The sequence below is a fragment of the Nymphaea colorata genome, chromosome 2 (genome assembly GCF_008831285.2).
Source record: "Nymphaea colorata isolate Beijing-Zhang1983 chromosome 2, ASM883128v2, whole genome shotgun sequence".
Lineage (NCBI taxonomy): Eukaryota > Viridiplantae > Streptophyta > Magnoliopsida > Nymphaeales > Nymphaeaceae > Nymphaea > Nymphaea colorata.
The window spans coordinates 7,347,221-7,372,124 of NC_045139.1; the positions used below are offsets into that span (position 1 = coordinate 7,347,221).

General features: G+C 39.6%; 2 protein-coding genes across 3 annotated transcripts; both read right to left on the reverse strand.

Moving 5' to 3' along the window:
* Positions 1 to 1,760: 1,760 nt before the first annotated feature.
* Positions 1,761 to 14,257, reverse strand: LOC116248143 (CBBY-like protein). Of its 2 annotated transcripts, none has more exons than XM_031620757.2 (8): positions 13,680 to 14,257; positions 13,497 to 13,567; positions 13,168 to 13,326; positions 11,935 to 12,025; positions 10,844 to 10,939; positions 3,356 to 3,402; positions 2,911 to 2,991; positions 1,761 to 2,028 (listed from the first exon to the last, which is right to left on the reverse strand). In XM_031620757.2, the coding sequence occupies exons 1-8, from the start codon at positions 13,791 to 13,793 to the stop codon at positions 1,905 to 1,907; spliced, it is 783 nt and encodes a 260-aa protein (XP_031476617.1). In that variant the 5' UTR covers positions 13,794 to 14,257; the 3' UTR covers positions 1,761 to 1,904. The 2 variants fall into 2 exon arrangements, with proteins under 2 accessions (XP_031476617.1, XP_031476620.1); XM_031620760.2 differs by having other exon boundaries at positions 11,959 to 12,025; positions 13,680 to 14,253.
* An 8,016-nt stretch (positions 14,258 to 22,273) lies between these two features.
* On the reverse strand, positions 22,274 to 24,904 carry LOC116248071 (very-long-chain 3-oxoacyl-CoA reductase 1-like). Its single transcript, XM_031620659.2, has 4 exons — positions 24,797 to 24,904; positions 24,066 to 24,705; positions 23,147 to 23,216; positions 22,274 to 22,687 (listed from the first exon to the last, which is right to left on the reverse strand). The coding sequence occupies exons 2-4, from the start codon at positions 24,674 to 24,676 to the stop codon at positions 22,433 to 22,435; spliced, it is 936 nt and encodes a 311-aa protein (XP_031476519.1). The 5' UTR covers positions 24,677 to 24,705; positions 24,797 to 24,904; the 3' UTR covers positions 22,274 to 22,432.

A 24,904-nucleotide genomic window follows, 5' to 3' on the forward strand; every position in this document is an offset into this window, starting at 1 on the left:
AATTGGACCAGCATATGCATTAAATTGTGTAACACTAGCCTTCCCGGTTCTACCGTTCATGGCTACCTAACTTAAACCAAGGAGTCCCTAAAAGTATGCACCTCCCCAACAACTAACTCATCGAATTATACATTTCAAAGCTATCACTTTCATATCATATAAAGATCCAGCTAGAGTAACTAAAATTAGGTTGCCCATGTGAAACTCTTGTTTGGGTTGCCATGTCCTAAACCCTACAATTTTCCAAGTGAAGAATTAAAGAACCAGGAGAATGATGCCCATCATATTTTTTATTTTGAAAATTACGGAAAGGTTTCATCAAGCCATCGAGGACAACCAACTTGGATGGTCATGATGCAACTTATTCTTTCAGTTCAAGGCAAAGTCCTACTACTTTTAGCTAAGCAGTGAATGAAATTGGTCTGTGTAATAGATGTCAAAGGAACTGCATAGAATGTGCGGACAAGATAATAACTGCCAATTTTAGGAGCCTCAACAAAATGCCAATCAGGTTGCTTATCCTTCCGGTGTCGTCCCTGTAAGGAAAGCACAGTTCATACCAACCACATTACCACCTGATTGGCGCAAAAGAGAGTGTTGGACAGAGTTTTTCAGGATGGCGTTGTCCCATCATCTCTCTTGTTAGTGATCATTGATCAATTTGGTGATTAGTTTCCAATTCAAGATCGATGGCAGCACATCTACCTCCTTTTAAAACAGCAATCCAATTGTCCATCTGCCAGGCGACCTTTCCTACACGTTTCCTGCCCATATGAAGCTTCCATCCACCCTACACGATGAAAAACCTGTGATCCATCTAATGCTGCCAGTGCTAGAGACAGCAAAAGAGGTTCACAGTTTTTTGGTTCATGGGTGATAAAAATCTACTCACCAATTTCTCATCCATCGCTTGTTTTCAATAGCTGAAGCCCAAGGCCCAAGATAGAATAGTTTGTTACTGAATCTACCACAAAGATTGAGGCAGAATCATGGAACATTATAATTTATACAATACTGTGTCAATAGTGTTCTATGAATCTTACTAAACTTTGGGGCATATTTTATAAGATAGTCACAAAGTATTCTATAAATCTTACTCAAGCTTTAGAACAGATTCATAAAATAATAACAAACTGTTACTGCACCAAATACCCATGAAAGTTCTTAGGCACATTTTGATAAGAATAATACTGAAACACATGTTCTAAAAACTCATTTTCTTGCTTTCAAAAAGTATGGTGCGATTATATTTAATGGGTTTTTGTTGGATTTACAAAGAACATCTAGAAAATAAACATACTATTCTTAAAAACATGCATGATAAGAACATGCGTTCCAATAACACAACATTCTTCTTGTCAAACACTTCCATGGATAACCTATTCCCTTTACAAGTAAACATCAGGTTTTACATAGGCATATATTTCAATTATTCTCCTTTCTCTCCATCCTGCTCCCTCCTGTTTATCGTGTTGATATTTCAAAATTCGGTAGAAGATGCTGTAAGCACATGCCACCTTTCACCATATGGAGGTGAATTTTGTTCAAATGCATCCTTCGTTGGTGTAATTGATAGTACGTCGGGTGAAGGACAGCCCTCTCTCAAGCACGCGGCGAACTTTACTCTCCGTGCAAGTGGTAGGGTTGAAATGAGAAAAAAAAGAACGGCCCGACCTTTTACTCTGAATCAGTACACCCCATACGAAGCATGTCCAACGCAGCAAATGTTCATAATCACCATAGAGTACGACTTTCCAAGGAAAGAATTATGACTTCCACCAACCCATTTATTACCCTTCTTCAATGTATTTTGTTCCATGTGTTACACCATCTCTACTTTATTGTGCAAAGAATCAGCACCATGAATTGAAAATACAATAACGTACACAATAATACTCGCTCCCCTAGCTGACATATTGCTTTTCCAGAAGATTTGCACAAAAAGAGAGATCAAAGCGTTCCTCTGGAGGATCCCCTATGCAGTCAAAAACTGCATCTGCATTTAGGAAATCTTCTTCGGATGTGTAACTGCAATAAACCACAAAACAGAAACATCAAATTAAGCTGGACTTAAAAAGTTTGGTTTTTTAACAAGAAAAGACGTGCATCAATTGCAGAAGAGGTAACTAATAACAGTAGATCCATGTGGTTTTAGGACATCCTCCTGAATAGGCAAAGCATTGGTGGAGGAATGGTTACTTCGTTGATGATGTGGTAGTCATCAGTCGAGAAAAAAGAAGTATCCATCACGTACGAGAAGTTGTCATAAAGAGAGATACAGCCATACAGCAATCTTCTGATGTGATCATCTTCTGTACACAATTGGCTGCACCTCATGAATAATTTTTCTTCCCCACCCCGCCCTCCCCCACTCCCAACCCTCTCAACAGAGTCAACACCCCCTCCCTTCCTTTTCAAAACCCAATAGTAAAGGAAAAAAAAAGGTAGACAGATTCTTAAGGTGAGGAAAAAATCATATACTTAAAAGTATAAAATGGAATTTCCTTAAAAACATCAGGAAAATTTTAGCAAGTCTAAATAATTCAAAATATTATGGTATTTGATGATATTATCGGCTGAATTTAATGGTTATATTATTCAGTCACATACAATGGTAATATAAGCGACCTGCATCGAACTGGTACCACAGAAAAAAAAAGTAAAACGGATAGAGATCCACACTAAGCATGGGATATAGGATAAATAATGAACAATAATACAGTTTAAGTTCAACAAGTACATATAGTTTAAAAATGATGTTCCTGTTCTAATATAGGAATATGAAGCTTAAAATCATGATAAGAACAAAAAGTTTATAGACAAGTGTATAAACTCATTCTGCAGTGCTAATTTAAGTACCTTTGATACACTATGGATACAAACACTATCCTTTATAAGATATTTACTCACCCGCTTTTTGTTACTATACACTTCATTCCAGCAGCCTTGGCTGCTGCAAGACCAATTGCACTATCCTCTACCACCACACAACTGCATGAAGTGGAAAGTCAAAATTTAATAAGAATGACAGAAGAAACCTGAATACCCAAGAGAAAGTTGATAAAATCAGAATCCAAAAGGTAGATATATCATCTTCTGAATGAAGGAAAACACTTTTCAAGCTGAAAAGTAGCATATGACAGGCATGCACATCCCTAAGCATGAAGCAAGTCAAAGAAAATAAGCTGATTAAATGCAATTGAAAAGTGAGAATCTAGAAACCATTAGGAAATGCCATGTAAGTTTATTGATTGAAGCCCACGAACAAGATCACGTATTTTGAAAGTTCATTTTGCCAAATTGATTTTAATGAATCTTTGCTACACTTGAAGTACTTAGAATCATCATTCATTACCTTGATGGTTCAACGCCAAGTGTAGTTGCTGCCAAGAGGTAAATGGCCTTGCAAAAAGCAGGAAATAATCATTACTACAATTTTCATGAGTTTGCAGCAAAACTTAAAGTATCACAAAAAGGAAACAACTGACTGGCAAATAACAGAAGACTTCTAAAATGATAAATTCATTAAATAGGCATAGGGTAGAAAGCCACTTACAACACCTTGAACTCGACAATTTAAAACAGTGGGACCAGAAATCAGGAAACTGATCCTAAAATCCATGAGTTGGTAAAAATACAGGTCTTGGTTACAACTGAGGAATCAACTCTAAGATCCTATTAATCACTAATATGACTTTTAGGGATCTCCTAAATGAGATCTTACAATAAGACAAAAAGAGGAAATGGACAAGAATTCCTGGTGACATTTTGAAAGCAAGCATCTGCACCATTAACGAGAGCAAAGAAGTTAAACAGGTGCATCACAAAATGGTAAGAGAGGCAGATGATGGAAAATAGTTGCAAACAACAAGAGTAACCAAATTCTTATGGAAAAAAAAAAGGTGAAATGCACCCATCAAAAATGTCCTAAATGAAATGTTGATGGATTGTGTGTTTCGGGTCCGGATCCATACCCGACCCGCCTTGTAGCCCGTTTTGGGCTCTACTTAAGTCATGTAACCCTAATCCTTAAGAGTTAATGATAATCTTAAGAGAGAGAGAGTCTGGCTGCTAGTGGGCACCAACTCCTCCTCATTCGTGGTTTTTTCTCCCTCGTGTTGAGGGTTTTCCACGTTACATCGTGATCATTGTTTCTCTTCGTCTTCTTCTTGTTCGTATTTCTACATGGTATCAAAGCCGTGAAGTTTCGGTGTTTCTGGTTTGTCTTTTGCCCGTGTTGGAGGAGGATTCGCCCGGCACTGTTCATTGACTCGCCCGGCACTGTTCATCGTCTCGCCCGACACTGTTCATCGCCCGTGCCCAACGCTCGTGCCCGAGCTTCGCCCGACGCCCGTGCCCGACGCTCGCGCCCGACGCCCGAGCTTCGTCTGTCGCCCCGCCGCCGTCTCCGCCCAGCGCCGCCCTGATCAGCGCCGCTCAGGATTCCGCCGTCTCCGCCTAGCGACGACCGGCCCAGCGACGCCCTGATCAGCATCGTTCCTGTTCAGTCGCTTCCGCCCAGCATCGGCCTGCCCAGCGACGCCCTGTCCAGCGGCGTTCCTCTCTGTCATCCGACGCATCGCCCACCGCCGTGTCTTTTTCCGGCGCCGCGCCGCTCTGCCTGGTTCCGGCGGTCTATTTCCGCCCAGCGCCGCGCCGCTCTGCCTGGTTCCGGCGGTCTATTTCCGCCCAGCGCCTCGCCGCTCTGCCTGGTTCCGGCGGTCTGCTTCTGCCGGTGCGCCGCTCTGCCTGGTTCCGGCGGTCTGTTTCCGCCCAGCGCCGCGCCGCGCCGCTCTGCTTCGTTTTTTTTCTCCGGCGCTGCCTCTCTGTTGCTGTCTCTTCCGCCGGTGAGGTTTAGGCGTTCTCTGTTTTGTCCGTTGCCTGCTCTCTGCCTTTTTTGGTGTTGTATTGTGCTGTTGCTCCCTGCTGCCCTTGCTGCCTACTGGGCTTCACCCGTAGCTAGACTGGTCTGTGATTATGGCAGCGTCTTCCTCGTCAACCGTCAACACCAATCCCACTGAAATAGGGGCTTTTAGAACTGAGAATGTTCCCATGCAGGTCATCACTCTTCGCCTCACCAAGGAGAATTATTTATCGTGGTCGCCTGCTATGACTATGGGGATTGCTGGCCGTGGTCGCATGGCCTATATTGATGGGAGCAACCCCGAACCAGCAAGAACAAGTGATGTGTGGCATACTTGGTTTCTTGAGGATAATCAAGTGAAAACTTGGATTGTCAATTCTGTTTCCGCCGATATTCAGCCCCTTATCCTTCGGAAGAAGACTGCTAGAGACATGTGGGTGGTCCTCGAGCAAATGTATGGCCAAAAGAAGACCGCAATTCGTACTTACCAAGTAATGAAGACAGTCTATGGCATTCGACAAGGGAACTCGTCTGTTGCAGAGTACTATGGGGCTTTGAAAGCCAAGTGGGAAGAGCTTGACTATCATTCTGATATTCCTTGGCATTGTCCCCATGATCAGGCGCTCTATGTTGCTCATGAATGGGAAAACAGGGTGTTCCTATTTTTAGCAAGTTTAAATGATGAGTTTGAAGGTGTTCGAAGCCAGATTCTGAATTCAGGGGAGGTGTCCAGTATTGAAGATGTGTACTCCTGTGTTGAAGCGGAAGAACAGAGGAGGCTTGTTACAAAAGAAGGGAAGAGGGAACTTGTGCCCTATAACGAGAGATCCGCTCTCGTGAGTCGTGGTCCTGGCCGTCTAGTTCCCTTCGCCGGTGCACTCACTGCAAGAAGACAGGTCACACCGTGGATTATTGTTGGGATCTTCATCCAGAAAAGAAGGGACACAAAGGGAGATCTTCGATTGGGAGAACGCCTGTGTCTGAGGTGCAAGCATCCAGTGGAGAAAAAGTCTCCATTTATGCTGACCAGCTTCGTGAACTAAGGGCTTATTTGGGCAGGATCGATGTCAACAAGATTGAGACCTCAGAGGGAACTACAGCTAATCATGCTCTCGCGGTTATTGGCAATCAAGGTAACTCTTCTGTGGGGGAATAGATTGTCGATAGTGGTGCTACTCATCACATTCCAGGTAATCCAAAATTGTTTCATGAGTATAAGTTGTCCTCGGGAAAGGAACGTGTTTCTCTTGCAGATGGTTCCTCTACCTGTGTGGCAGGCGAAGGCACTCTGTCCTTGTTGGACAAATTTCATGTGCAGGGCGCTTTACATGTTCCCCAGTTTCCTTTAAATCTCTTATCAGTCAGTAGACTTACTAAAGAATTGAATTGTGAACTTATATTCTCTGCCGATCGTTGTGTTTTGCAGGACTTGGTGACAGGGAAGAGGATTGGGATTGGTTTAGCTTCTGATGGATTATATCGTCTTCCCATACGTGTGGCTACTGCTCTGTTGACAGCGATTCGCAAGACAGATAAGAGACGAGAAGATTGTCTTCAGTCTTTTATGTACTGGCATGAACGTTTTGGGCATTTACCTTTTGGGATTTTGAAACATTTGTTTCCAGACTTGTGTTCCTCCTTTGATTTGTCTTCCATTTCTTGTGATGTTTGTCAGTTTGCCAAACATGTGAGGGCTTCGTACCCTCTTTCTTCTAGTTGTGCTAATGAAGCTTTTTCCCAAATTCACTCTGATGTATGGGGACCTTCGGGCATTCATACCCGTCAAGGTTTCCAGTATTTTATCACTTTCATTGATGATTTCTCTCGTGCTACATTTATATACTTGTTAAAAGACCGCAGCGAGGTTCCTCGCATCATAGAGACATTTATTCTTCTTGTTCATACCCAGTATGGTGCGAATGTTAAAACTTTCAGGTCCGATAATGCCCGTGAGTACATGTGTCAGCCTATTGAGGAGTTTCTTAGACAATGGGGGATTGTTCACGAGACATCCTGTAGTTACACCCCCCCTCAAAATGGGGTAGCTGAAAGGAAAAATCGTCAACTTCTTAATGTCACCAGGGCTCTTTTGTTTCAGAGAAATCTTCCTAAACACTATTGGGGTGATGCAGTTCTTATTAGTGCCTATCTTATTAACCGCATGCGCAGTCGTGTTTTGAATGATAGGACTCCCCACTCGTTGCTTCCTGGCAGTCGTCCACCATTTCCTCTTCCTCCTCGTGTTTTTGGTTGTGTATGTTTTATCCATGATCACAGTCCAAATGTCAAGAAACTTGATCCTAGGTCTATCAAAGGTGTCTTTGTTGGATACTCCCCTACGCAAAAAGGATACAAATGTATTGATCCTATTACTGGTCGAGCTTATGTTACGAGGGATGTTACCTTCTTGGAACATGCCTCTTACTTTGGTGCGAATCCTCTTCAGGGGGAGCAGTCTGTGGGCAGGGAAGAGTATTCTCAGAGACAGGAACTTCAGTTTATAGATTTTTTGGACTACAAGAAAGCAGAATCACTTAATACTGTTGATGTGCCTGAGAAGGAGGAAAGGGGTGACAATAGCATTGAGAAGGAAGGCCCTCAGTTGTTTGGACAGTTCTACTCTAGACGAGGTACTCGGACAGAGGTGATGACTTGTGATGCTAGATCTACTTCCAATCCCAATGCCACTCCTTCCCTGGATGAACCAAGTCCTACCAAGGAGACCATGGAGACTCATGATGAGGTTGAAAAGAATAACGATCTTCCCATTGCCCTGAGAAAGGGTGTCAGGTCATGTACTCAACACCCCATTGGTAATTTTGTTTCTTATTCCAGACTTGGGAAAGATTACAAGTGCTTTGTTTCTACTCTCTCTTTGGCTGTGATTCCCAGGACTGTCGCTGAAGCTCAAAGTGACTCCAAGTGGGCTGATGCAATGAAAGAAGAAATAGATGCCCTAAGAAGAAACTTGACATGGAAAGTGGTGAAGATTCCTGAAGCCGCTCACCTAGTTGGATCCAAATGGGTGTATACCATCAAGTACAAACCAGATGGGAGTGTTGAAAGATATAAAGCTCGACTTGTGGCCAAGGGGTTTAGCCAGAAATATGGAATTGATTACTTGGAAACCTTTGCTCCTGTTGCAAAAATGAAGACTGTGAGGGTGATTATATCCCTAGCTGTGATGAAGGAGTGGAAGATGTATCAACTGGATGTTAAGAATGCATTCCTCAATGGTGACCTCGAAGAAGAAGTATATATGCATATGCCTTCAGGATATGAAGAACCAGAAAAGTGTTGTAAGCTGAAAAAGGCCTTGTATGGCCTTAAGCAATCGCCCAGAGCGTGGTTTGAACGACTGAGAAGAGTGATGTTACGTCATGGATACAAACAAGGAAATGGAGATCACACTCTGTTTGTGAAGAAGGAGAGCAGGGTTACTCTCCTGCTCGTCTACGTAGATGACATGATTGTTACTGGAGATGAGGAGGAGGAGATTATCAAGCTAAAAGGGTTACTGGCTACAGAATTCGACCTCAAAGATCTTGGCAAGCTAAGGTATTTTCTTGGTATGGAGGTTGCTAGGTCTAGTACTGGTCTTGTACTAAACCAAAGGAAATATACATTAGATCTGCTGGAAGAAACTGGTAAATTGGGATGTAGACCTACTCCTACCCCTTTTGACACTGGGCACAAGTTGAGTCTTAGAGATGGAGAGCCTCTCTGTGAAGAAGACAAGGGAAGATATCAACGTTTGGTTGGGAAGCTAATTTATCTTACCCTCACGAGACCTGATATCACCTTTGCGGTGAATGTTTTGAGCCAATTCATGCATGCGCCTACCGATGCACATCTGAAGGCTGTGGACAGAGTGCTATGCTACCTGAAGAAAAATCCTGGTAAGGGACTCTTGTATGTGAAACAAGAGACTGTGGAAATCGAGGGCTATTCTGATGCGGATTGGGCAGGTTGTGGTGATACCAGACGATCCACTACAGGGTACTGTGTCTACCTGAGAGGAAACCTTGTTGTATGGAGGAGCAAGAGACAGGATGTTTGCTCTAGATCCAGTGCAGAGGCAGAATATAGGGCAGTTGCTATGGGAGTGTCAGAGTTATTATGGTTGAAGATATTGTTGACTGACATTGGAATAGAGATTGAAAGACCTATGAAGATGTACTGTGATAACAAGTCTGCAATCAACTTAGCCAACAATCCTGTTCTTCACGACAGAACAAAACATGTTGAAATTGATCGTCACTTCATTCGGGAAAGGATTGATGCGAAAGAGTTGATCTTACCTTACATGAAGTCTGAAGACCAAACTGCTGATGTTCTGACGAAAGCTCTTCCTTCAGCTTCATTTGAGAGGAATGTATCCAAGTTGGGCATGTTTGATATGTATGCCCAACTTGAGGGGGAGTGTTGATGGATTGTGTGTTTCGGGTCCGGATCCATACCCGACCCGCCTTGTAGCCCGTTTTGGGCTCTACTTAAGTCATGTAACCCTAATCTTTAAGAGTTAATGATAATTTTAAGAGAGAGAGAGTCTGGCTGCTAGTGGGCACCAACTCCTCCTCATTCGTGGTTTTTTCTCCCTCGTGTTGAGGGTTTTCCATGTTACATCGTGATCATTGTTTCTCTTCGTCTTCTTCTTGTTCGTATTTCTACATGAAATATTACGAAAATAATATCCAAAGCAGAAAGGGGTAGGCATAGCTAGCAAGTGAAGCAAAGAAGCCCACACTGGTGCAACACAAAATGCTCACAGAGGCAGATGATGAAAAAGATATACAGTTTCTAACAATAAAAATAAACATATTATGGAAAAAATGGATAAAATGGCCTCATGTGGTATGAAGATATAAGAATGCAGATGTCAGACTACAAAAACTGACATGCCCAATGAGACAATTACCACCTGCTAATTCAGACAGAGTTAACCAAATGTCAGAGAATGAGGTGAGACAAAGAATGAGCAGCTGTATTGGCAAGGTAGATACAACAAAAGCATGAACAAAAAAACTACCCCTCTAAATCTGTTGCTAAACTCTGTATAATACAACAACTTTTAGGTACATGAATCATGTAAAGAGACACTAGCAAACATAAGGATAGAGGATGAAATAACTGTGTACACCTCACAATAATCACACCAATTGGAAGATGGAAGCAAACTTCAGCTATTAGACACCTCATTACAAACTATTACAAATTAAGTACAATTCCAGTGGCACAACCAGAATACCAATTGTCTTCTGAGAATCCAATGTTGGGCAGTGACACTCCAGAACTACTTATAAATCTGACACCACTAGTGCCGATAAATCACCAAATGCAATTACACTTGGGCAAAAGGTACATGATACTAGGTTGACGCTCTAATTAGACAGATCTCTCACAATCTAGAAACTCATTATCCAGAAAAGAACATTGTTAATTAGTAAAGAGCATTTCTGAAATTATGGGTAAATTTATCACATATAACTACTTAGAAGTCAGAAACCTCTAGTTTTTACAAGTTACTATATGCAACTACAGTTCATACAATAGGAGTATACATTAGCAAAGTTGTCAGAGCCACTAACAAATGCTACCACTTGACTTGGAAAATTAATTAACTACCATAACCACCTTGCCATTCAAAGGTTTCCAGATGTTATGATTTAACTGACTTCCCAACATATGTTCATACAAACCCAAATCCAGGGAATTCTGGAACAGGAAGTGACTCCAAGTAGATGCAGGTCTAGGTTCTCTTTCATACATTTTCACCACAAGTTCTTGGTGGAAAATGAGCTGCTACATACTCATCATTAGCATTTCAGTTCAATTAAACAATAATCTGATTGCTACCACTACCAACTGCAGCAATAGCAACATCTTGTTTCAAGTAGAACCAAGTTTTTACTATCTAAAAAGAAATGGAAGTTCACAGATTCATTGATTTCATGCTAGAGAAGCAAATGTGAGACATACAGGATCAGGCTTTTTGCGAGGAACCACATCTCCTGCAAATATTTTAATCTTCTCTGCTCTCTTTTCACCCAACAAGAATGAAACTATAGCAGATACCTGCAATATCAATTATCACAAACACGTCAGCTGTAAGATTGCAGAATGTCTGCTACACAACTTGAGAGAAAGGCAATAAATGGTTAAAGTATTGTAATCATATCAAGCAAAGCAACCATTATTGAGACAAGGACACTAAAAAACAGTTAAGGTTTACCACTTCTTTAGTTTAGGATTCCATTCAGCCTGTTCATCTATCTCTGAATCAGTCCATCAGGTAACCACCATTTGAAGAGATACATGAAGCTGAATATATATAGATTAATTCTAACCTTTCTACATGAACAAGGGACATATTTTGAAATATTAATTAGCAATGTGTTGTCACTCTAGATCAAAAGAAAGTCAGTTTTACTGAAAGTCAATAAAGGAATTCTTCAAACACAGCTGAAAAATGCTTACGACCAGAGAAAACAATAGATGCACAAGCAGAAGATAAACATAGAAGCGGTCATATATTAGAAAAAGAAAAACATCAAGTTTTTTCTCTTGATTTTGAGCTTTTTAGGCAGAACAGTCTACAGTAAGTTCCTTATGACTTGTATCATAATGAAAAACTTCTTATAAGACGTCAGGAAATTTAGCATCTTCATCTCCAGACAGCAGTAGTGAATTCCTTTTCGTTGTAGAAGAAAAACAATTGAGTCTCTAATCACTCATCAGGAAACAAAATCATGGAAGATTCTTAAATACTTACTCTATTTTCACATAAAAGATTTTGGGATAAGGATTTGCATGTGCAAGCTCATCAGCTGTTGTGCACATAATTAACACATAAGATATAACCTCAATAGTCTCAGAGGATAAAAGTTTCAAATCCTTGTAAAATATGTTCAATTTATCAAATAACCATAATGTGAAAGTCTTGCAATTGATGGGACTCACATGCATAAAGAACAGTATTGGAAAGAATATAAATAAGAAATTATAGTAATAAACAATGAGAAACTTTTTTCCCGTTCCACTTCATAACAAAACAGAATATTGATGATAACCAATTTGCATATTGAGATGCCCACCGCCTTTTCATTTGAAGTGCTGCACACAGCAACTTGAACACCCTTTCCCAGAGCTTCATCAATCAACCTATATGAATTAAGGCATCAACAGACCATGATTAGGAAAACTTTATTCAGTTAAACATGCATCTTACATGAAAGACTCAGGTGGGAACAAGACTTAAAATGGATAAATATATTGTTCTCTTATATGGCTCAAATTCTCTAGATTTAAGCTTCCGATGAGGCACTATTGATGGTAGTCAAAAGTGCTAGTAGGTAACAAGGCAGCAATGTGCTTACAAGGCTTAGTTGGGCCTAGGTGGGACCATTCAGGGCCCCGTCAAGTTCAAGTTCAAAACAAGGTCCAAGGCTCCAAGATGAAGCTAAAATTTGAGAATAACCTTCCAATTAAGAACAGTTGGAAAAGCTCCTTTAACTAAAAGCTCACCCACTACACATAACAAACTGGAAAAGGGAAAAAGAGAAGAACTTGGGCTGTTTCCTGCTTAGGCAGCTACTAAAACTGGGTGGGTACTGGACTCACACCTAAAGAAACTAGGTAAACTAGATGCTGTTTTTGCCTAAATGGAACTTCCCTAAAATAGAAGCAAAAAAGAAAAAAAATATCTCTTGCACATTTTTACATATTCCATGAGGACGGGGCTCTTTAGAAGCCCATTTCTATAGTATCTTCCTACTGCCTATTCTTTTCTACTTGATTCTGTAACCAATACGAAGTAGATAATTTTGATGGTACAAAGGTCAGATCGAGAGCATGGTCTAAAGGTCAGATCAAGAGCATCTGTTACATGCAGTGCATCCTCAAATTTGTAGCCTGAAGAAGCATTTATTTATGCAACTAAAGAGGTAATGTACTTTAACACTAGCAGCAAACATGATTGAAATACAAAGAGCAATAAATTATGGATCATTTGCAATAAAAGATCATTGAACTTTTCTATTTACAGCACGGACAAAAGATAAACTTTTCGAATGCAAATGGTAAAGAGGATAGGCCTGAATAAAATTAGAGAGAACTATGTTTCACTTTAGATGGTGAAAAATCAACTCACGCCTGGACTTCACCGTCTGAACTATAAATTAAGTACTCATAAAAGTCTGCCAATAACGGGCCGCAACCCAAAATAATGTGGTTGCTGTTTATAAAACAAAATGTGAAATACGCATAAGCTCTTTCCAGGTATGCCTTTGATTAAGTTGGGGCACCTTGCTACTCCGGGTCTGAGAGGTAGCAGTCGCTTCTCAATAAGAGCCATGAATAATTCGGTCTTCCGTTTATGCAGTGAGGCTATGAACTCCTTCCTTTCTTCTTCCGACTTCGGAGCTTTCTCTGGCCACCCCGTCTTGTTAAAATACGCCGTCATTCTGAACAAAGCAACATTAAATACGATGAAAATCGTCCTAACTGCGACCCATCTATCCACATTTCCAATCCTTAATAAGACCCTCAGGATTTTCAGACCCATCTCAGTAACCATCACTAAACGCCTTCACGGATAACAAATAGAAGAATAACAAAAGGAACAAGGAATTACCTCTCCTTCCCTCCACCAATCTTGAGCAATTCTCCATACAATTCAACATCCCACGTAACACCCAATTCCTTCTGCACAAACATCAACCAGCAGAGCCCCAACAATGAAAGAAGAATACAAGCTCCAAAAGTTAATCAGGTGAGAAGAACAGAAGAGTGGAAGGAAGTAGGCGACGCGACCCACCTCCGAAAACGTATCGTTAAAGGAAATCCGATGGCCATCCTTCTCCGTATCGACTAAAACACCATCGCAATCAAAGAGCAGGGCGCCGGGAAGAGCCGCAGCAGCCCGCACCATCCCTCTGCTGATGCCGCTTCGGGACAACCCTCGAAACGTTTCCCCGAGAAGTGTGGAAGAATGCCTTAATGGCCGAAGGCTGAACCCGCGGACGCGACTTAAGGAATAAGAACGCGCGCTGAAACAGAAGATAGTCGCCGTTTTCTCGGAGGAAGAAGAAGAAGAAAGGTAGCGGAGGAGGGGGGAGCAGAGCAAGGGGTGGAGGAGGCCATGGGTGGAGTTGGCGGTTTCTCAGCAACCACACGGTTGAATCTAATTCTTTTTCTACCGAGGCATTCATCTGCTCTACTTTGAATTCGCACCACTAACTGAGAGGGCAGGAGCTGAGCTTTCCTTTCCTAATCCAAGTTTTGGGAGTGAGAGATCGGGACGATTCGATGGCCCTATCATCCGGAGGATGGCTCCAAAATTGAGAGAGAGAGAGAGAGAAAGAGAAATCAGGCGACTCGGTTTTCTTTGCAGCTACTGCCCATCTGGGTGGATGATGCTAGAACTCTGCTAACCATGAACTTAAATTTAACCTTAAAATCCATTAGGAAAGGTTTATCTCGACACAACATGTATGATCCTAGGACAACGTGGATTATGAAAATTTTAATGGTCTTTAAAGTATGGTGAGAACTTTTCTTTGTCTTCTTTCTTTTTTTTTGCAAAACTCCTGGACTGGACCTTTTTGAGAGCAACAGCATAACTTCTTGAGCAAACCTTGTTAATAAAAAATCGTTGGACCTTAAATCAAGTAAACATTAGATGAAGGTAGCGTTGTCTTTCCAGCATTCTGCTGTCCTAGCTTCTGAATAATGTAGTCCTCCTCTATGATCTGGTGGTCGGAGTTTAATATGAAAAAAGACTCAGAATTTTTTGGTTCTATGCACTAATAAGTTTTGATATCTGAAAATGGTTACGCAATTCATTTTTTCAATTAAGGGAAAAAGTCATTCGGCATAAAACCTTCCAAGATACACCATCATACCTCCAAGACTTTATGGCGAACCAATAGTAAGTCCTTTTAACTCTGATGTCACGCTTACTATTATTTGTAGCTAAAATTACTATTATTTGTAGCTAAAAAGAGCAACATACCAAAGTGTGACAGCAAGCATGTGATTTGAACTTCTGATGCCTTGAGTGTGAGCTGCCTTACTGTCTGTTATTCCGCATCAAATCTGCGGGGAAAAGCTCCCCAAAACTTTTTATTGAAAGAGAGCTAACAAAAAAGCTAAAACAGAAACAGTAAAAACCCAAAGCTGCCAATCAAAAAGCGGAAGCATATACAAAAGATCTAACGCAGGGTCTTCTTGAGTACACAAGGTCACTGAAGGATCTGAAAGAGCAACAAACTGGGCTTCTCCCGTCCAGCATGGACTTCAGTCTTCTGATTCACTCATTCCTGTTGGAACCAATGATAACATCTGATGCTTCTTCAGCTTTTATACTTTGTAGCGCAAGAGCGACCATCTCTGTTTCAGGCGTGGGATAGAGAAATATTCTGCAGAATTTTAAATCCATTTGTGTCATGTTGGGACCAGATTCAAAGCCAACCACCACCCAGCTTTCTCCTTGAGAAGTTCTAGATGCTAATTGGCTGTAGAGATGCTTTGAGCATAGCGCAGGCCAGTCCCCTGGAACCACTGAGGCCTTCAACCATCCTCTAAGTTTGTCCGAGTCTCCTGAACCATTTCTAAGAACAGCTTGGAATTGCTCTACACAAGAGGTCCTATTGTCACCGTGCATCATAGCATTTCTGTTCTTCCGAAGCATCCAAATGGAATGATGCCCTCCAACACGACATCATCCAGCCGGTTTTGAAGTTGTGGCTATACCGCTGCTTTAGTAACTTAGAAATGGATGAGCATTGAGGGAACTTCTTGGCAATGAAGATTCAAACTTCACGAAGGTGACGAGTGGAGTGCTTACGCACGGAACGAAGCGTCGGCTCTCACAGGCTTTTCATCTCCCAGTACCGCGCCAAGCAGGAATCAAAGACTAATTTCTGAAGATAGATGTCTTCAATGGGGTTCTCATCAATCCAAAAGTGGATCAGATCTTTCTTCCGCCAGAGCAAGAGTACGGATCGGACTTGACCTTTTCTTTCCAAAAGACAAGCAACTGGCATAGTTCATGTACGAGGGATCCTATTAGAATGAAGCAGGAAAAGCAGAAAGCCCACCTACGACGAACCTGCCTGCATTCCATAAAGACGTGAGAAGTGCTTTCTGCATCTTTCCAGCAAAAAGCACATCGATTGGCAAGAGAGACCCCTGCGTTGAAGACGATCAAGGGTGGGCAGCCGGTTTTCGCAAGCGATATAGGTGAACCAGCACCTGCGAGGATTAGCTTGTTTATGCCAAACCCAAGATCTTCAGAGCTTCTTGGCATGTTTCTTTCTAATCAAGTTCTAGATATCCGTCGAATTAACATATAACCTAATATTGATCACACAATATTGATAATTCGTTTGAGCAAGTTGAGGCCGAACGACTTGAACCCTTAGCATAAAGTTTTTGATAGTTGGATTCAAAATCAAATCAAAGTCAATAATTTGTTTTACTGAGACAACAACCGAACGTCAGAAAATTGAATTTGCTCATCCACATCAAGCAGGTCCCAAAGAATCGAGCCAGCCCAATTATCTATCCAAAACCTTATATATATATATATATATATATATGCTATTTATGGCTGTTTTCTTTTGCAAAGGAAATACCGAGGAACGTGCTTCATTGGTTTGATTGGAAGCGTATCATGATCTTCAATAGAGCTTGATGGATCGGTAGTAGGACTCTTTAGAAGCAAATTTTAGTTACAGGGGAAGAGATGATACAAGTTCTTACGAGTGGTCGATAATTTCTATACTATGAATGCCTATTCAATTTATCCGTTCACAAAAGAAACTATATATCATATCTAAAAACTGTAAAGATCACATTGTTTGGGACATATACTTGATGAACTAATTTCATTTTTGTGGAAGCAATCTATCAAGCTATTATTAGCAAAACACATAAGAACCTGCCATGCAAGAGAAAGTAGAGATTATGAGATACAAATTTACGATTTATGGAACTTAATTACCTATGTTTGTCTCCTCTCCTTTTGACTGTTTCTGTTTACAATTGAACAATTATACTGATTAAGAAACTTAGCTGTCTATACTGACAGCAATATAATGCTCCATTTTTAGTGGGAAAAGTTCTTCAGTGCCTTAGGATACTGAAAAGTTTAATATTAAAAACTTTTGTTTATTATATTTATATTCATTTAAAGTATGATACTTTAATCTCGATTATGACGTTGTCGATTAATGTTGTTTTACTTTTTGCAAGAAATCAGATAAATCTGCAGTTCTAAAAAGCATGCATTATTAATAATTTGATCTGGTGAGCGTCTAGTGAAATTCAAATATTCTTTTTGTGACATGGTCTACATGCAGCCTGATTCAGTGACAGTATGTGCAGTGACGCCTGCAGCCATCAGTGAAAGTTGTCGCAGATGCTTTTTTGAGTCATACTCATATTATTAACATTTAATTTAATTTTTATTATCTAATTTACCTGCAAAATATCATAATATTAAATAAAAAATGAGGAAAACGAAAAAGCATGAAAATCGTTTTCTTTGAAAAAATGTGAAAAAATAATTTTATCGCTTTTTTCCCAATTTTCCCTTTTTTGGCTTTTCTCTTTTTAATGTTAATATCATCAGAAGTTCATATTTAAACACAGATTAAATTATTTAACCATCATCAAGACATTTTTTTATTATTTTATCTGGTTCTTCTACATCTTCTTCTTAGTTCTTACTTTCTTGTATAATTTTATTTTGCCTACTTCTTAGAAAAATTGTCATTTTCTAAACATTTGCTGAGACTTTCTTCAGAATAGCAACTTTGCGAAAAAGTACCCAAAAACCTTGCTGTTAAAAATCCAATAACTATATTTGTGATTATACTGAACTAGTATGATCAAAATTAACCTATTTGTTAGCTCTATAGCTGATTTATAAGTTTCAGATTTCGAAATATTTTAACATTTCAATTATTTTTGTTTTTAGGCCATAATTTTTTAATATTTTCTGGCCAATGCACAACCAATTCACTAAGAAGGCAGCACTGCCAAACAAACTAATTTTTACGATCCTTGTTTAAAAGTCATGCATATTCTTGACATTCTAGGTGTGTAATTAGGAAGACAAGTCAAATTACGCATAATTTTATTAAATGATAGTGGCAGCCTTTTTTTTTCCAATTTCCAATTTCCGAGATCTCTTCAAGAAAACAGTGAAAGAAATTCAACATAGAAAAGGTGGCAGAATTGAGGTGTGTTATATTTCTCACATAATTAATGAAGAAGAGAATCTCTTCGGAGGAAGAAAGAAAATAAGGAACCTTGTAAAGAGAGAATCTCATTTCTAGATTCGTAAAATTAAGTTGACTTTCTTTTATCATATCCAATATCATAATCAGATTGAAATAAATAATAATATTATTACCTTTTATTTCTTATTGAAGGCGCCACTTGACAATTACTTATTGAAGGCTTACTTTTACTGATATCATATTTAAACTGATCGTAAATGCGATTGAGGTAAATAATGAGAGTGACAACCTTTTATTTTTCTTATTAGATGCATGCTTCATAATCTGGGTCCTACTTTTATCATCCTCTTATTTAAATTAAACTGAACAACTTAGGTTCGTTTCTAAATCAATTTTGGGTTCATTTCTAGAAAGAAGAAGAAGAAGAAGAAGAAGAAGAAGAAGAAAGGAAGCCGTTAAAGGAAGAATCTCATTTCTAGATTCAAAAAAATGAACATAAGAAGGTGGGAGACTGTGGAGAGGTTCTTACTGGTTAAGAGAACCTGTCAAGAGACGGCATTCTCAAGCATGCTTCTTGTCATTTGGAAGAAGGAAAAGGAGGAGGAGAAGGCAACCCATTAAAGAGAGGATCTCACTTCTATATTCAAAACAGATAGGCAAATTTTATGACAACTACCAATATCGTTGAGTTTTTCTTATGATCAGAAGGGGCCAATTAATATGCTTTAAAGAAATGTCAGGAGGAGCCCTGATGTTTACATTTTTTAAAACATTAGAAAGGTTTTTTTTTTTTAAAAAAAAAAGATCGGTTCATAATGATATTAAATGACTGTGATGATCAATTATGTATCTTTTTTAGATTAAACAACAATGTTCCAGGGCCGCTTCCCAGTTCCACGACGGGTGACAGAATTTCATAGAGACTTTACTCAATTGCTAGAAAATCAGCAGTTGGTATACATGGGATCTCCATCTGTTCCATCTGCTTTAATTTGCTTTCCTGTATGATAGATGACTAAATTAGTCTTGTTGCATTAGTGCCCCACATTGGGTTGTCGATTGGATCCATGATAGTTTGCGTTTCGAACCAAATATACTTTTAACGATATCTGTTTTTTCTGGATATTCATATACTCGGCTTCCAATCAAATATGCTTTTAACCATATCCATTTTTTGGATATTCAAATACTGTGATTCGAATACGAACAAAGAAAAATTATACCTGAATCTGAATCCGAATCCGAAATCTGATTTCATAGTCTGAATTTGATCTGAATCAGCTCTTTACATTCATATCTGAATCTGAATCTACATTTTGAACTGAATCTAGCCAATTTTCAAAATATAAGAGCCTTCACAATATGTTTTTTATTTAAAACTAAATACGATCTGAATCCAATTAGATATTTATATATATTTGAATCTGAATCCAATTAGATATTTATATATATTTGAATCCGAATGAATGTCATTCCTTAAATCTGAATCCAATCGGATTTCTTAATAAATATTAATTTTGTTCTAGATACGATTTTTCCAAAATGGTTCGGTTGAATATCTGATTCAAATAGGATATAATGAAGTCCTTAGCTTGTATTGAACTTCTCTAAACATGAGTTGGACCACCATAAGACTAATCAAATGGTTTTGTTTGGGAAAAATCCCAAAGTTGGTAAGATTACAAAGACATCAATAGGTTTTTCCCTCTACTCGTGGCGCTTCACTAAACACACAAGGAAATTGCGCCATAGTTGGGCACAGCTTTCTCTCTATATCACAACATTTCCTACACTGGCGAAGGATTGACTTGGTCATGTTTTTATGGCACAACAAGCGCCCTATGTTATAGAAGTGTTCCAGTGGCAATTTGTTTTCTAACGTTGCTGAAATCTTTTGGTAATGCACGAGACTGGTTGCGATTAGACAGATTTCATCTACATTGTAGATCTCATTGTGTTACAGAAATCTCTTAACAAAATTCCCGCAACTTCAACTTTTTCACGTTCTTCCTATGAAAGATTTTTCTTGTGGGCGTTGTTCCTCTATGTTGTAAACAGTGACATGCACAACACTCAGAGTTGGATAGTCTCGAGTTTTGGATAGTCTCTATCATATGATCAATGAAATCTCAAAGCAGCCCTAAATCTTAAAGCCACCGCAAGGCAGAAAAGGGTGGCTTCGCCTCTAGAGGACCGCCAAATTCAATAAGAGGCCGAGAATATTGGAAAGAATGAGCAACGTGTTTTCTAAGGAAATTGATGAGAAATACAAACCAACCAAAATTAATGACCAACTCTCTGTTACATATCCAATATCATACCACCACTTTAGTTCGATTTAAATTTTATTTAATTTTCTTTGTGCTTTGACAGCTATGAACATTTAAGGGACTAGGAGATGTAGAAAGACCTGCAGTAGTTTCTTTAAAAGAAATCGTGTGAAAGGTACAGTAGGTGGAGGGATTTCTTTTCCTTACATTAATAATTAACCAGTAGTTCTTCCTCACCAACCTTTCCACCACGTTTATGAAAGAAGAAACCGAAAAAATTGCACGTCTCAAGAATATGTTTGATTTGTATAACCAATAAAGTTTCACAACATTTATTTACTTTGATTATCTTGGGTGCTATCTCTATATTGCAAATGGTGGCATGAACGACTCTTGAGTTAAATGGTATATCATAAGAACACCAAAATACATATATACTTGTAAGAAAGAAAGAGGAAAGTGAAAAAAGAGAAGAGGGAGACCCAAGGAAATGGACTCGTTTAAAGATGCCTAAACGGTTGAAGGCAGTAGCAGTTAACGTGGTGGGTACTAGGTGACATCAATGGCAGTTTGGTTCGATCATATTGTGGACACTGAATCAAGTATATTGAGCCTGGCTGCCAGCCCACTTGTCATAGATTTGTTATTTTGCGACAGCTCTGACACCTTTAATTTCTAGAGCCCCTTCTCAAAGAGGTGATTGATGCATCAGCTAGTCAAGTACTCCAAATATAGTATGGGTCAAGGGCCAACTCAAGTGGGTTCTCGATGGGGGCGTCCTACTCCTTGAAACATGAATATGGGTTAGCTCCACGAGAATAAATTTATTTATTTTTTTAACCATATGTTTAATGACTCATAGAAAAAAAAAATTTTGGGTCTGCCGTTGTTGGTCTGAGTATATATTCTTCTTCTTGTATCTAAATTGAAATAGTTTACCTTGTTCTTGAATTTTCAGCAAGTTTGAATATGATATATAACGGGCGCACTTTTGAATCAAGTTTGAGTTTTATCAAGGGGTTCAGATAATAATTTGGTCAATGTACTATAATTTGGATCCTGCTTACAAAGAGACCGAGCTAAGAGTATTCAGATAGATATGAGTAGGACGTACCGGCGCTTATTGGACTATTCATATATTTTTAATCTTTTTTATAAAAATATGATTCTGTAGATGCAATATCCATGTTCAGAAGCATTTAAGATTACAAGCAGATTATGTTTTTATGTCGCATAAGAAAATATTTTACGGTATAAAACATTTCCTCGGTTTGATTTCTTAATCTTTTTAGATTCTCATTTTCGTAAAGGAAAAATATACTTTTTTATAAGAATCATCGTTGTGAAGGTTTTGGCACATATAAAATATTAAAAAATGAAATTGGTCTCTCTCTCTCCCTCTTTCTCTCTTTGGCACCAACTATACTATGCTCGCATGACATAAGAAACATATGATTTCGATACACTCACATACATATAAAACAGTTCAAATTTTGTACTGGTTAAAAATGTTTTTGGAAACCAGTCACGATTAAAAATAGCTTATAATGTAATTTATGATATGGATCCAACAACCCGTGTTTCATTGTTAGTCATTCTACAACAGGTACATATATATAAAAAAAAATTGAATAGTAACTTTAGCTTTTTAAAGTTATTATCTATATCTCGTAAGAGTCATCCGATCCATCATTATGAATAGCTAAGAGAAAAAGAGAAAAACAAAAAGAAAAAAGTGATATTGTTTTCATGTAGTATTAGTTTTCACATTTTTTTTCATGTTAACCATCCATCCAATTAAGATGGACGGCCCTCACTAGATGGCAAGGTTATTTGCATTTTTTTTTATATGGTTATCATGTTTAAAACCGTCAAAATTAACAAAAAAATCATAAGCAAAAAGGAAAAAGTTTATGAGAGAGGAATTTGTCTAAGGCCCAGTCAAGATAACGATACTACTGTCGCTAATTACAATAATAATACTAACGTTGATAGTAATAACCAAATAGTATTGCTTAGACCATCTCTCTTGAACTGATTGGAGAATAGTGTCAGGATTCCTTGGAAGAGAGCCGCTTCTTCATGACCTTCTCTCGTACGACAAGGGAGTAGCGACGGAGCCACCAATCTAGAAAGGCATCAGGCAGAAAGCGCGCAGCAAGCGATTGGACGGAGTGAGTCCAGTAAGGAACACAGACGGCGTCGTGCCCCACCCAGCGCAGGCACCACCCTGCGTACTTCTCTGCTGTGGGAGCGAAGAGGGAAGGCTTTATGTTCGACATCTTTGTTGACACAAAGAAAGGAACCTGCAACCAAATTAAACACATACATGTAAGTTGTAACTCAAATTCTCCGGCCCCTTCAACAACACAGTAAAAATAAGAAGAAAAAAGAGAAAGAAGTTAGCTAGCTGCACCCCGTTAAAATCTTTCAAGGAATCGACTGTCTTCTTTCTGAAAACTGTACTGTCAAGTGAAAAATATTACTGGATTTTGATGGGCAAGTGTATTTTCTAAGGGGTCTAACGTAATTAAAAATGGAAATTGTGTATGATTGAACGTTTTAATGTCAAAATGTATAGCTTTTGATTGAGCGGAAAGGCTCCAATTACATATATCTTGTCCAAAAAGGAGGATTGGATGAACGATTAATGGAACGCATTGTGATTGAGTATGTTACGAATGAATGATCGAGTCTAGACGAATGGAAACTGAATGAATGATTCATGCAGAGTTTTGCAGCTTACAAGATCAGTTGCAACTTACCTGACACTGAACATCAATCCCATAGGGTTTATATTCGACGCTGAGGCTCCTGGAGAATTTCTCTATGTACCTGCGACCAATACAACAATGTTTGACCACTGAGAATGGTATAAATCCTTCCCTCTCGAGCTATATGCGTTCCATACATAGGATATGAGAGAAATCGTCCAGCATGTTTCAATTCGCGCTCGTGCGTGCGCGCGCACACACACACAGACAGAGAGAGAGATGCCCTGCCATTCCATTCTGTGGTCCTCCGGCCTCTCGTCGTTTCCCCTTCTTCTTGAAATCATGAACAGCAGAGACAGGGAGGATGGTGAGAAGGCTGGTAAAGAAACTAATCCATAGTAATGGCCTCCTTCAGATCTAAAATTCTAGCCTATCAAAGGCAACCATAATTTGCTTCACTAACTTGGATCTCCTCATGAGGTTTACGGCGTTCTACTATATATTGCATCACCATCAAACAGACAAAGAAACGAGTACACAGGCAATGCATTCATCTTGACATTAGGAAAAGGAAAATTCTGGTTTTGGCAATTCATCTTATTTCACCATTCTGCTACTGCCAAACCCGTGCTGTAACAACCAGATACTCAAACGGCTAAAAGTTGAGCAGAAGTCAGTAGCAGATGTGTGCCTCTTGGCATAATCTTCTAAGGGTCTGCAATATTGCAGCTGCTGATAAAATAGAAAGGGCGACAGAGGGGATATCCATGCCAACTCCTTTCTCTGTCTGTTTACTGCTTCTTTAAGACCAGTTAAAGATAAAATCTAATAAACAGAAGCAGGAAAGAGATAGATCGAAAAGCATCTCGGTACCCAAACCAGTTCATTCCAGAGAATGGGGCTTTCTAGATCCTGAAGATGTACTGCATCCTGCAAAACAAATTAACAGTAAAAGAAACTGAAGACTTACGCTTTTGTAGCAGCATAGATTGTATATAGGGGGAAAGATGGCAAAATTATGCCAGAACCAGACCCAATGTTGACGATGGCTCCCCTCCTCCTCCTCACCATTCCTTGAAGCACCACATGAGTCACCTTTGTTGTTACCACCACATTGATTCCTATAACTCTCTCTATCATCTTCTGGTCAAGCTCATGTGAGAACATAGGGTGATGATTAGTTGTCCCAACATTATTGATCAAGACGCCGACGTCCAAATCCTTGATCCCTTGCTCTACTCTCTCAACCACGTCATCCGAATCTTCAGCAAAATCGCATACTACGCTTTTGATCTGGACGGCGGCGAACCGTTGCTGGATTTCGCTAGAGACCGAGCTCAACTTGGCAGGGTTCCGGCCGACTAGGACCAAGTTGAGGCCCTCACCAGCCAAGCTAAAGGCCATGGCCTTCCCTATTCCGTCGGTAGGGCCTGTAACAACAGCCCAAGGACCATACTTCCTTAGGTCCTTCTTGGGCCTGAGAAACGAGGCCCAGACCCATCTCAGAATCGCCACCAATGCTTTGAATAGAGAGAAAAGGCCTATGAGAGTTGAAAGAGTGAGCAAGAACCTGAACTCCATCTTGCTCTACTCGAGCAATGGTAGCATTTCTGGGAGAAGAATAGGTTTTATACCGAGGAAGATATTAAACAGAAGTTTCATTCAGTTGCAGTGGGATTAACTAAGTTAATCGGCACTTACAGTGGGAATAGTTCAGTTAATCAGCTTTCCGGCAAAGGTACTACCAAGTGGCGCCGGAAATCACGCCGTCTGTACTTGCCGTCCGTCGTTACCCATATGCCTGGTGAG

Excerpts from the sequence above, each read along its gene's own strand:
- LOC116248143 (XM_031620757.2), bottom strand. The coding sequence starts at position 13,793 with ATGGTGCGGGCTGCTGCGGCTCTTCCCGGCGCCCTGCTCTTTGATTGC. Across the intron at positions 3,403-10,843 it reads CTCGCAAAAAGCCTGATCCT|GCCATTTACCTCTTGGCAGC; the intron begins GTATGTCTCACA and ends GCTTTTTGCAAG. Across the intron at positions 2,029-2,910 it reads TGTATAGTAACAAAAAGCGG|TTACACATCCGAAGAAGATT; the intron begins GTGAGTAAATAT and ends GGTTTATTGCAG.
- LOC116248071 (XM_031620659.2), bottom strand. The coding sequence starts at position 24,676 with ATGGAGTTCAGGTTCTTGCTCACTCTTTCAACTCTCATAGGCCTTTTC. Across the intron at positions 23,217-24,065 it reads ATCTATGCTGCTACAAAAGC|GTACATAGAGAAATTCTCCA; the intron begins GTAAGTCTTCAG and ends TATTGGTCGCAG. Across the intron at positions 22,688-23,146 it reads GGATTGATGTTCAGTGTCAG|GTTCCTTTCTTTGTGTCAAC; the intron begins GTAAGTTGCAAC and ends ATTTGGTTGCAG.